Source organism: Staurois parvus, unplaced genomic scaffold (assembly GCF_062004578.1).
Source record: "Staurois parvus isolate SC_StPar_1 unplaced genomic scaffold, SC_StPar_1.0 ptg002290l, whole genome shotgun sequence".
Classification (NCBI taxonomy): Eukaryota; Metazoa; Chordata; class Amphibia; order Anura; family Ranidae; genus Staurois; species Staurois parvus.
Window position 1 is genome coordinate 140,941 of NW_028320086.1, and position 13,028 is coordinate 153,968.

General features: G+C 46.4%; 1 protein-coding gene across 1 annotated transcript in view; it reads left to right on the plus strand.

Moving 5' to 3' along the window:
- The window catches only part of LOC149431335 (cytochrome P450 2C3-like), a 92,040-nt gene extending 83,766 nt beyond the window's left edge, over positions 1–8,274 (plus strand). The window contains exon 10 of the mRNA XM_089665652.1: positions 1,443–8,274. Within this exon, the coding sequence (XP_089521778.1) occupies positions 1,443–1,639 (197 nt within the window). The 3' untranslated portion in view covers positions 1,640–8,274. The remainder of the gene's footprint in view (positions 1–1,442) is intronic.
- The last annotated feature ends 4,754 nt before the right edge of the window (positions 8,275–13,028 follow it).

The window sequence follows — 13,028 nt, forward strand, 5'->3', positions numbered from 1 at the left end:
TGTACATCTGTGTTGCATGGAGTCCCCCAACTTCTGGCCCCTGTGATCAGGTATTCCAGCCCAGGATGATTGGACCACATTCCACAGTTCTTCTCTATTTCTTGGTTTTGCCTCAGAAACGGCATTTTTGATGTCACCCCACAAGTTTTCTATTGGATGAAGATCCGGGGATTGGGCTGGCCACTCCATAACGTCCATCTTGTTGGTCTGGAACCAAGATGTTGCACATTTACTGGTGTGTTTGGGGTCGTTGTCTTGTTGGAACACCCATTTCAAGGGCATTTCCTCTTCAGCATAAGGCAGCATGACCTCTTCAAGTATTCTGATGTATTCAAACTGATCCATGATCCCTGGTATGCGATAAATAGGCCCAACACCGTAGTATGAGAAACATCCCCATATCATGATGCTTGCACCACCATGCTTCACGGTCTTCACAGTGTACTGTGGCTTGAATTCAGTGTTTGGGGGTCGTCTGACAAACTGTCTCCGCCCACTAGACCCAAAAAGAACAATCTTACTTCCATCAGCCCACAAAATGTTGGGCCATTTCTCTTTAGGCCGGTCAATGTGCTCTTTGGCAGATTGTAACCTCTTCAGCACACGTCTTTTTCCCAACAGTGGGACTTTGCGGGGACTTCTTGCAGATAGCTTGGCTTCACATAGGCGTCTTCTAATTGTAACAGTCCTCACAGGGAACGTCACACCTTCTTTCATCTTCCTGGAGCTGATTGTTGGCTGAGTCCTCACAGGGAACGTCACACCTTCTTTCATCTTCCTGGAGCTGATTGTTGGCTGAGTCCGCCCCATTTTGGCTCTTCTTCTATCCATTCCGATGGTAGTTTCGCTTTCTTCCACGTCTTTCAGGTTTTGGTTGCCATTTTAAAGCATTTGCCATCATTTTAGCTGAGCAGCCGATCATTTTCTGCACTTCTTTATATGTTTTCCCCTCTCCAATCAACTTTTTAATCAAGGTGCGCTGTTCTTCTGAACAATGTCTGGAACGACCCATTTTCCTCAGAATTTCAGAGAGAAATGCACTGTAACCAGCATGTCCAACATTTGCTGCCTTCCTTCCTTAAATAAGGGCAATAATTGCCACCTGTTTATCAAAGAATGAATGGCCTCACTAATAGAACTCCACACGGCTATTATTTTGAACACGCCCCTTTCAATGAGTGATTCAATGACACAGAATCAGCAGCATGCATGTCATGACTGTTGGGTCTGTTGGATTTCTATTACTCTACTACACCTGCTAGGAAATTATTTGCCATGTAGAAATATCATTTCTAACAAAAACAGTGATTGATCCGGTTAGTGATGTCTGACTGCTATTATTTTGAACACAACTGTACTTATTTGCAAACTTTTGATAAAATAATACATGAACGGATTTATCGTTCTGCCTCATGTGCCAACATTCCTTGTCTCTTCTACAGGAAAGCGTGTTTGTATGGGAGAGAATTTGGCCCGAATGGAGCTCTTCCTTCTCCTCTCTGCTCTGCTCCAGAAATTCACCTTCAAGCTTCCCCCGGGAGCTGAACGTCAGGACTCCAAATGGCTGAATGCTAATAAAGAAGACGTCATGATGAATGTCCAGCTGTGTGCCGTGCCCCGAGTGTTCCCCACCAAGTAACCTGTGACATCCCAAACAAGATCTTCTGTAGGGGAACTCCTTTATATCCAACTGGTGAATGGTGTAATATATCTGTCAATCTTAAAGATAACTCAGGAAAATATGGAGTGAAAGGGAAAGATGGAGAGTATACATTGTATACATGGAATGCAAAATATAGTTTGATTTGCCGTTCTCAACTAAGATTTTTCCAGGGGTTGTGAGGGTTTCCATAAGCAGAGAGCATTGGCAGTTTGATCTTCCAGTTGATTGGCACCTGCATTGTTGTGGCATCATTGTCCATTGGCAGAGCTAATTGTGTGGCTCCAGTGGAACCTCCCCTCTCATCTTTCTGATACCTATGACCGCTGGTCACCACTGATACCAATTACTTTTTTTAGTTGTCCATAGGGGAAATTCTTCCCACTGACCATCAATGTAAGGAGGGGACTTCCCACTGACCATCAATGTAAGGAGGGGACTTCCCACTGACCATCAATGTAAGGAGGGGACTTCCCACTGACCATCAATGTAAGGAGGGGACTTCCCACTGACCATCAATGTAAGGAGAGGACTTCCCACTGATCAGTAATGTAAGGAGGGGACTTCCCACTGACCATCAATGTAAGGAGGGGACTTCCCACTGACCATCAATGTAAGGAGGGGACTTCCCACTGACCATCAATGTAAGGAGGGGACTTCCCACTGACCATCAATGTAAGGAGGGGACTTCCCACTGACCATCAATGTAAGGAGGGGACTTCCCACTGACCATCAATGTAAGGAGAGGACTTCCCACTGACCAGTAATGTAAGGAGGGGACTTCCCACTGACCATCAATGTAAGGAGGGGACTTCCCACTGACCATCAATGTAAGGAGGGGACTTCCCACTGACCATCAATGTAAGGAGAGGACTTCCCACTGACCAGTAATGTAAGGAGGGGACTTCCCACTGACCATCAATGTAAGGAGGGGACTTCCCACTGACCATCAATGTAAGGAGAGGACTTCCCACTGACCAGTAATGTACAGTGAGAGGGGAATTCTTCCCACTGCAATTAATGCAGGAGAACCCTTTTGCACACTTCTCCACTGATCAGCAATGTAAGGGAGCTATTCTCGAAAAAACACCAATGTATAGGGGACACTTCTCCACTGACCAGCAATGTAAGGGGGCTATTCTTGAAAAACCACCAATATATAGGGGACACTTCTCTACTGATCACCAATCTAAGGGGGCTCTTCTCGAAAGACCACCAATGTATAGGGGACACTTCACTGACCATCAATGTAAGAGGGCCCTTCTCTAATGACCACCAATGTATAGGGGACACTTCTCCACTGACCACCAATCTAAGTGGGCTCTTCTCAAAAGATCACCAATGTATAAGGGACACTTCTCCACTGGCCGGCTATGTAAGGGGGCTATTCTTGAAAAACCACCAATATATAGGGGACACTTCACTGATCACCAATCTAAGGAGGCTCTTCTCTAATGACCACCAATATATAGGGGACACTTCTCCACTGATCACCAATCTAAAGAGGCTATTCTCAAAAGATCACCAATGTATAGGGGACACTTCAACACTGACCACCAATATAAGGGAGCTCTTCTCTAATGACCACCAGTTTATAGGGGACACTTCACTGATCACCAATGTAAGGGGGCCCTTCTCTAATGACCACCAATGTATAGGGGACACTTCTCCACTGACCGGCTATGGAAGGGAGCTCTTCTCTAATGGCCACCAATGTATAGGGGACACTTCTACACTGATCACCAATCTAAGGGGGCTCTTCTTGAAAGATCACCAATATATAGGAGACACTTCTCCACTGATCCCCAATATAAGGGGGCTCTTCTCGAAAGACCACCAATGTATAGGGGACACTTCTCCACTGATCACCAAAGGGGACTCTTCTTGAAAGATCACCAATATATAGGGGACACTTCTCCACTGATCCCCAATCTAAGGGGGCTCTTCTTGAAAGACCACCAATGTATAGGGGACACTTCACTGATCACCAATCTAAGGGGGCTCTTCTCAAAAGATCACCAATATATAGGGGACACTTCTCCACTGATCACCAATCTAAGGGGGCTCTTGTCGAAAGACCACCAATGTATAGAGGACACTTCACTGACCATCAATGTAAGAGGGCCCTTGTCTAATGACCACCAATGTATAGGGGGACACTTCTCCACTGACCACCAATCTAAGGGGGCTCTTCTCTAAAGATCACCAATGTATAGGGGACACTTCTCCACTGACCGGCTATGTAAGGGAGATCTTCTGTAATGGCCACCAGTGTATAGGGGACACATCTCCACTGATCACCAATCTAAGGGGGCTCTTCTGGAAAGATCACCAATATATAGGGGACACTTCTCCACTGACCACCAATGTAAGGGGCCCTTCTCTAATGACCACCAATGTATAGGGGACACTTCTCCACTGATCACTAATCTAAGGGGGCTTTTCTGGAAAGATCACCAATGTATAGAGGACACTTCTCCACTGACCACCAATGTAAGGGGGCCCTTCTCTAATGACCTGTGCATTTTAAATTTTTTGCTCTATAAGCAAAAAAAAAAAAAAAACTATTTTGAGAAAAAAAAATTATATTTTGGACTTTTTTTCTATTAACCACTTGCCGAATGACAGCTAATGCGCGGTTGTCTAGTTCTGGGAGGGTGTTATATGACGTCCTCCCAGAACACGCCCCCTGGCGATCTCTGTGTCCTATGAACACAGCTGATCCCGTGATGTGGTAAAAGGCCAATCACAACGGTCTTTTACCACATGATTAGCTGTATCCAATCACACAGCAGATCACCGGTAAATGCAGTTGCCGGTTATTGGCTGCGCTTTTCTCACTGTCACAGCGTGAGGAAAGTACTGCCGATAACTGACAAGTGTCAGAGGAGGGATCGGCACTGATGATCAGTGCCACCCACCAGTGCTATCAGTGCACATAATTGTTGCATATCAGTGCCGCCTATTGGTGCCCATCAGTGTTACCTATCAGTGCCACCTATCGGTGCCCATCAGTGCAGCCTCATCAATGCACATCAGCGAAGGTTTGCTAAATTTTATAATAAAAACAATGAAAAACTATTTTTTTTCAAATTTTTTGATTTTTTTTTATTTATAGCACAAAAAATAAAACGCCCAGCGGCGATTAAATACCACCAAAAGAAAGCTCTATTTGTGTGAAAAAAATGATACAAATTTTTATATGGGTACAGTGTTGCATGGCCGCGCAATTGTCATTCAAAGCGCGACTGCGCTGAAAGTTGGCCTGGGCAGGAAGAGGGTATAAGTGCCCGGTAGGCAGGAGGATAAACATGTCCAGTAAAAAAGCAACTGGACGGGAAGTGGTTAACTGACAATTGCGCGGTCATGCAACACTGCACCCAAATGAAATTTATGTCATTTTTTTCCCCCACGAATACAGCTTTCTTTCTTTGCGCTATAAACAAAAAAGACTGACAATTTTGAAAAAAAAATAATTTTTTACTTTTTGCTATTAAACATGTCCAATAAAAAGTGTAAAAAATCAAATTTCGGCATAAATTTAGGCCAAAATGTATTCTGCTCCGTGTCTTTGTTACAAAAACTCCCAATACGTGTAAATTAATTGGTTTACGTGAAAGTTATAGCGTTTACAAATGGCGGTATAGATACTGGGATTTTTGTCTTTCTACTAGTAATGGCGGTGATCAGCAACTTATAGGGGGACTGCAGCGGACATTCTGACACTGGGGGGGAACTGACTTGGTGTCACTGACATCCCCAGTGACACCAATACAGTAATCAGTGCTAAAAAAAAAACCAAAAAGCACTGATACTGTACTAATGACACTGGGCAGGAAGGGGTTAGTGTGAGGGACGATCAAAGGGTTAACTGTGTGCTGGGAGTGTTTTACTAGGGGGCGTGTGCTTCACTGTAAGCACACTAATCAGGATGGCTGTGCTGTGCAGTGCGCCCGAGCTGGCAGGCAGGAAAACTGTAAACCTTCTTCCTTCCTGTCGGAGATGCTCGGTAATCACCAGGCACCGGCGGGTAACTACCGGCCGGGACCTGGAGACTGACATCTGTGTACGGTGGCACGGGTAGGGTGCGTGCACCCATCCCCTATCCGGAAATGCGAAATCACGTATATATGTGATTTTGCGCACAGATGCCGCCCTGTAGCAGTATATCTGCTATAGGGCGGTCCTTAAGCGGTTATTTGATGAAGAAATAACGAAGGAGTAGCCCGCACCTGGCCCTGAAACAGCTTTTAATTCATTTGTCCAATTACTTTTGGTCCCTTGAAAAAAGGGGGGATGGTTACTCTTAAGAGCTGTAATTCCTAAACCCTTCCTCCAATCTGGATGTACATACCCTCCAATTACACCTGAGAGTGCGCACTGTCCGCCCATATCCATTATAGAACTAGAGCTGGAATGTTTTTTTGGTAAATACCTGGAAAGAAAAAAAAAAACTATGCCTGTGTCCAAATATATATGGACCTAACTAAATCTAAACACAGACCCAAGGTCTTAGGGCAAACCGAAAAGGAAGGGATGGGGCATTCCAGTTTTGGATGGGGTTTTAAAATGTGAAAATAACTTTTAATGAAATCCTTTTTTATTCATCTTTTCAACAAAATCTAAATTTAACAAAAACTTGGAAAGCATTCATTATTTTGCAATCATAAAACGAAACAGAAAATAGCAATGCACCGCGCTCTAGACTTATGTCATCCTGGTGATCCTGCTGTTACTGACACCTCCCCGGAGTACCACCACCACTCCACCCAATGGGAAAGACGCCCCCAGCTGGCCACAATCTGGAAGAAAGTTCCACCATCTACAGCAGGCCCTAAACTCTCCCTAATGTGTTCCTCAAAAATAAATGATCGGTCTAAAAATCGAATGTTCGCTGTATTGTAACACAGACAGAATACAACAACAAATTCAGCAGAAATGCGTCTAACAAATGATGACGGATCTGCATGTTCATGAGGGAAAGAAGGATTTGATCCCCTATCATTCAGCAGGATTTCTGGCTCCCAGGTGTCTTTCATACAGGTAACAAGCTGAGATTAGAAGCAGTCTCTTAAAGGGAGTGCTGCTAATCTCATTGTGTTACCTGTATAAAAGACACCTGTCCACAGGAGCAATCAAACCATCAGATTCCAAACTCTCCACCATGGCAAAGACCAAAGAGCTGTCCAAGGATGTCATGGACAAGATGGTAGACCTACACAAGGCTGGACTGGGCTACCAAACTATGGCCAAGCAGCTTGGTGAGAAGGTGACAACAGTTGGTGCAATCATTCACAAATGGAAGAAACACAAAACAAGTGTCAGTCTCCCTAGGTCTGGTGCACCGTGCAAGATCTCACCTCGTGGAGTGTCAGTGATCATGAGAACAGTGAGGAATCATCCCAGAACTACACGTGAGGATCTTGTCAATGATCTCCAGGCAGCTGGGACCACAGTCACCAAGAAAACAATTGGTAACACACTACGCCGACAAGGACTGAAATCCTGCAGTGCCCGCAAGGTCCCTCTGCTCAAGAAAGCACATGTCCAGGCCCGTCTGAAGTCTGCCACTGAACATCTGAATGATGCAGAGGAGGAATGGTGGAAAGTGTTGTGGTCAGAGGAGACCAAAATCCAGCCCATTGGCATCAGCTCAACTCGCTGTGTTTGGAGGAGGAGGAATGCTGCCTATGACCCCAAGAACACCATCCCAACTGTGAAACATGGTGGTGGAAACATTCTGCATTGGGGGTGTTTTTTCTGCTAAGGGGACAGGACACCTGCACCGCATCAAAGGGACGATGGATGGGGCAATGTACCATCAAATCTTGGGTGAGAACCTTCTTCCCTCAGCCAGGACATTGAAAATGGGTGGTGGATGGGTGATCCAGCATGACAATGACCCAAAACACACGGCCAAGGCAACAAAGGAGCGGCTCAAGAAAAAGCACATTAAGGTCCTGGAGTGGCCTAGCCAGTCTCCAGCCTTTAATCCGATTGAAAATCTGTGGAGGGAGCTGAAAGTTTGAGTTGCCAAACGTCAGCCACCAAACCTTAATGACTTGGAGAGGATCTGCCAAGAGGAGTGGACCAAAATCCCTCCTGAGATGTGTGCGAACCTGGGGGCCAACTCCAGGAAACGTCTGAACTCTGTGATTTCCAACAAGGGATTTGCCACCAAGTACTAAGTCATGTTTTGTGAAGGGGATCAAATCCTTATTTCCCTCCTGAACATGCAGATCAGTCATCCTTTGTTAGACGCATTTCTGCTGAATTTGTTGCTATTCTGTCTCTCGGTGTTACAATACACCGAACATTCGATTTTTAGACCGATCATTTCTTTGTGAGGGGCGAACATTCAAATCCGCAGATCAAATATGCATTTCCTTCACTGTATACACACTGTATATATTTTTGCGCAGCCGTGCCGCCCCGTAGCAGTACTTCTGCTATAGGGCGGCTCGGAAGCGGTTAAATATGGTGGAATATTGTTGTATCTGACTGATGAAATTGGTTGTTTTTCTTTGTTTAGATATATTGCATCTTTTTTATGTTTCTGTAAGATGTCTTCTCCTGTTGAAGTACGCAATAAAAATTATTACTACAAGAAAAAATATTTGTTTAGATCACCTTGAAGAACAGAGACGCGTTTGCATTTCATCAAAAAGACTTTATTGCATTTTAGATGAGGTGTCCCTGTGGTTTCCATTATCGGCAATATCCCTGCTCAGGCCACTCCCACCAGGCAGGAAAAAAAAAAATCAAATCCTGTAAAATGGAGGAAGAAGTTCACAGCAAGTGAGCGCGGTCACCTTACCTTCGATTATATAGATGTAGAACATGGGGGGTGGGGGGAGGTTCTGACACGTCCCGTGGTGCTCACAGCACTTTCTCAGGGGAAGCATCATGTTAATTAGAATTTCTGTTCCCAGTGTCTATGGTGACATTTTATGAATACAGAAGTCGGTCAGCGATCACACGGTGTGCGCTCACTCTTTAGTCCAGGATACTGAACTGGTTGGGAAGGGTATACCAGGTCACCACCCGGAATGTGGACCAGCCTGCAGCAGAGTACATTCACTTTAAAAAGGAATATTGGGGAAATAAAACCAGAACATTAATACTGAATATTGAAATAGAAGCAGTGATCACAACCACAGGCTTTGCCTGCCCAGCCGGTCATACTACTACAAAAACAAAAAAAAAAACCCACATTAATCCAACATGAGGTGACCAAACAAAGCGAGGGCGGGCTCCACGTGCTTAGCTTCCCCCAGGGCCGTCTTGCTGAGCAGGCTCACAGCTCAGGCCGGATCTGTCAGTGGCACTGGGAGCCGTCAGACTGCTCAATAGCTGAGCGCAGTGAAAGCAAAGGAAGGAGTGTATACTGTGCTCTCTGCCTCCCCCTAGAGTGCACTACCCAGCTCTGTGAGTGAACAACGAAGTACTGCAACTTTTTATAGGTGTTTGTGTCTCTAATCTGTCCACTGAGCAGATGGCTGGTCCATGTATGCACCACTTATGTAGAGTGGACACAGCCCCGGTGTCCCCAATGGGCGGCTGGATGTAAACATACCACCTGTCCGGTTACATCTGACTGTCATCCGATTGGTGTAAATGGACATGGCGCCCCCTAATGAGAATGGAGGGTCCGCCCACAAAACTGAGCCGATCGGTCTTCCCGTGTGAAAGGAGCCTAACTCTCCCCCCATGTTGTCATTTCTTGTTTTCAACTTTGCTTAGGTGTCGTCGCACTACTGCAGCCTCTTCCCGGCTACATGGACTCCAGCAATAGCTGCCAGGCATTTCACAGGACGGGATTCCTGATGGTGAGAACAGTGGGCCGTGCCTGTGTAACGTGTGCAAAACAGCCACTTGTACTCTCCATTCAAAGTCTGTATGTGACAACGCAGGAGCACAACTGCGAGACACGGACAGAGCGTTGTCACCTTGTCAAGTGTTACTAAACCCACAACAGGAAACTCAGTCTGTATATGCAGTAAAGCTGGCCTTGAAATTTCCACTCGCCTGCTCGCCAACAGCGAGTGGAAATTATGGTGGGGGCGAGTGTCTCCCCCAGGGCCGTCTTGCTGAGCAGGCTCGGCGCTCAGGCCGGATCTGTCAGTGGCACTGGGAGCCGTCAGACTGCTCCATAGCTGAGCGCAGTGAAAGCAAAGGAAGGAGTGTATACTGTGCTCTCCGCCTCCCCCTAGAGTGCAGTACCCGACTCTGTGAGTGAACAACGAAGTACTGCAACTTTTTATAGGTGTGTGTGTGTCTCTAATTTCAGCTCAATCTGGTCACATGATCCTCTGTCAGCCAGTGATGGCTTTAGGAGAGAGCACTTAACAGCGTGTGTATGTACAAGTATGTGTCTGCGTACATGTGCCTGTGTGTGCATGTACATGTGTTTGTGTATGTACGTACGTGTCTGTGCATATTTCTGTGTATGCGTGTCTGTACGTGCCTGTGCGTGTATACATGTCTGTGTGTGTGTGTGCACGTGTCTCTGTGCATGTGTGTATTTATGTACATGTCTGTATGTGCGTACAGGTGTCTGTTTGTTGTTGGGGAGTAACTCTTAAGGCCTGGCTTGTAGCCCAGGACTTGAAATTTTAAGCCCTGTAGTAAAGCATGCTTGTTATACTCGCTGTGGAACCTAGGGGGTTAATCCTCTGCATTGTGTAAAAAGGCTGTTTGATCCTGTCTTCTCTGATCCTCCCCTTCTTCCACTGTCCCCATCATCTCCAAGACATATCGTGTGGAGACATTCTGCACATGCCCAGTTTGGTGTGCAGGGATGTTGGATTCGTATCGCCCGGGACATGTAGTTCTGGGCGCCGGGCAGGTAGTTTTCTTCTTCCTTTAGCCCTGCTGCAGGCAAGCAGCGGGCTCACCTGTCAGGTGGAAGCAATCGGCAGCAGCGCTGCCGCAGATTGCTTCCACACAGTGCCAGCCTCTCCACGCCCACGGTGTGCGGTTTCCCGGGCTCCGCTTGCCCATTTGCGGGCCCGGCTTGCCGTCGGCTAGAGGGGAGGGAGTAGAGCAGACATGTCAGCTCCCCTCCCCTTGTGCTGACCCGGAAGTGATGTCACTTCCAGGTCCCCCTGGAGATTGTAATACAATCCCCGGGAATGAATGTAATATGGTGCGTTGTGCACAGCATTACATTCAGGGGAGCAGAGGGGAGACATGAAGGGTCTTTTAGAGCTTGGATGTCTCAAAGAGAACCTGTCACCAAAAATCATCACATAGGGGACTTTGTCCCCTATGTGATGGGGAAAAAAAAAAAAGTGAAAAACGAAAGTTACACCCAAGCACATACCATCCCCCCCAAAAAGGTATTGAGGCCCCCACCCTCACATACAAACATAAAAGCACGCGCTGGGGCGCCTACGCATGAAACCGTCGATTGCGATACACGTCACATCACCGCGCACGCCAGAACGAGAGCGACATTCTCCATAACACTAAAATGGTAAACTAGAAGGAGCTTCAAAAGTGTCTCCTATAGAAAATATAGGGGACCGAAGTTCTTCGCCATTTCCCGAACGCACACAAATTTAAGGTTTGACATGTTGGATATCCATTTACTCGCTGCAACATCGTTTTTTAGATTTTACAAAAAAAAGGGTAATTTATTGCTTTTTTTGTGCCCTAAAATATTTTTTACTAAAATTTTGCGGTAAAATCAGACGACATAAAAAAAATTTGAACTACCACTATTGTATTCTCTAGGGTCTCTGCTTTCAGAAAATATATCATGTTTGGGGGTTTTGTGTAATCTTCAGGCCTAAAATGATTTTTTTAACCGTGTGCAAAAAACGCAAAACCGGCTCTGGCAGCGAAAGGGATAAAGTATAAGCCTGACACTCCCCTTTCCTGACGAGCAGCCAATCGTTGCTCAATACACTGCAAGGTCTCTCCCCTTCCTGCTAGTCCTCGGGGGCGGTGCTGGAGACAGGCGGGGGGGAGGGGGGGAGGAGATAACAGCACAATGGTAAAAATATTACATGTTTAGGTCGCCATAAAGCCCCTTTTGTTTTTAAAAGCCCCCCCCCCCCCCGACATTCCTAAAATCACCTCCAATTTAAACACGGTTTTGGTTAGAAAAAAAAAAAATTAAATTTCCATCAGGACAAGCAGATTGTCATGAGGGACAAGTAGATTGGGGTCCACAAGGAGTTTTTTCAAAAATTTCCACCCCTGGTGTGCATTGTTAGAGGTTTTTTTCATTCTTAGGAGAGTGCATGTGATCAGCACAGGGCCAATCAGCACTGTCCAGACAGAGGTCAGGGGTTCTGCATCCTCCTAGAGCCGAATGAAAACTCCTCCTACAAGCTTTAACCAACGCTCTTCTGGACACTGATAGAAGTCACAAGACTGCTATATATTGCTGATGAGAAAAGGTATTTAGTAGTGGTGCACCCAAATGAAAATTCTGGTGCCGAAAATTAAATTCAAAATGTACTTGGCCAAAAACTGAAACACGCAGTTTTTAAAAATTAATATATATTTTTTGGAAAAAAATACACGGATTAAAAAAAAAAACAATATATACCCCAATTTCTTATAAAATATGAAAGAGGATGTTACGCCGAGTAAATAGACACCAAACATGTCACGCTTTAAAACTGTACACATCTCTCCTCTGCAATGTAAAGCATTGGATAAAAAAAAAAAAAAAAAAAGCATTGATCTAGTGCAGGGGTCCTCAAACTGCGGCCCGCCAAGGACATTTATCCAGCCCGCCGGGCAGGGGCGTGTCTGCCGCGAGGCATGGGACTAGGGTTTGGCAGGTCAGGAGAACTCGGCAGGGCTCGGGCGGGAGGCAAGAGGGCGGGATCAGCAATTCTAGAAGAGGGGAAGGTGGTCTCGGCTTATGAACCCGCACCACTCACCAGGCCTCTCTGCAGCCAGCTGGCCATCTATTCCATTTAGTGCATGCAACCGTCACGGCCGGAGGGCGGAGCCTAGAGCGGACCATGAAGAGGGGGAGCAAGAGAGGAGACTCCATCACTGCATGTTGGGTATCACGGCCACGGACCCTAGATAAGTGCAATAGATGATCGATCTCCTCCCTCTCTCCCCCTCCCTTTCCCCCCCCCCCCCTCCTTTCTCTCCCCCCTCCTCTCTCTCTTTACATTGTACACAGATCTGACCCAACAAGGTGTCCTGCATTTACCGTATATTTTGCTCCATAAGACACACTTGGGGGGAAATGTCTGTGCGTCTTATGGAGCGGCCGGCCCAGTATTCCCGCCGCCGTTGTATGTCCGCAGTCTCCGGTCATCTCCCGCACCGTGTCCGCAGTCTCCGGTCATCTCCCGCACCGTGTCCGCAGTCTCCGGTCATCCCCTGTACCGTG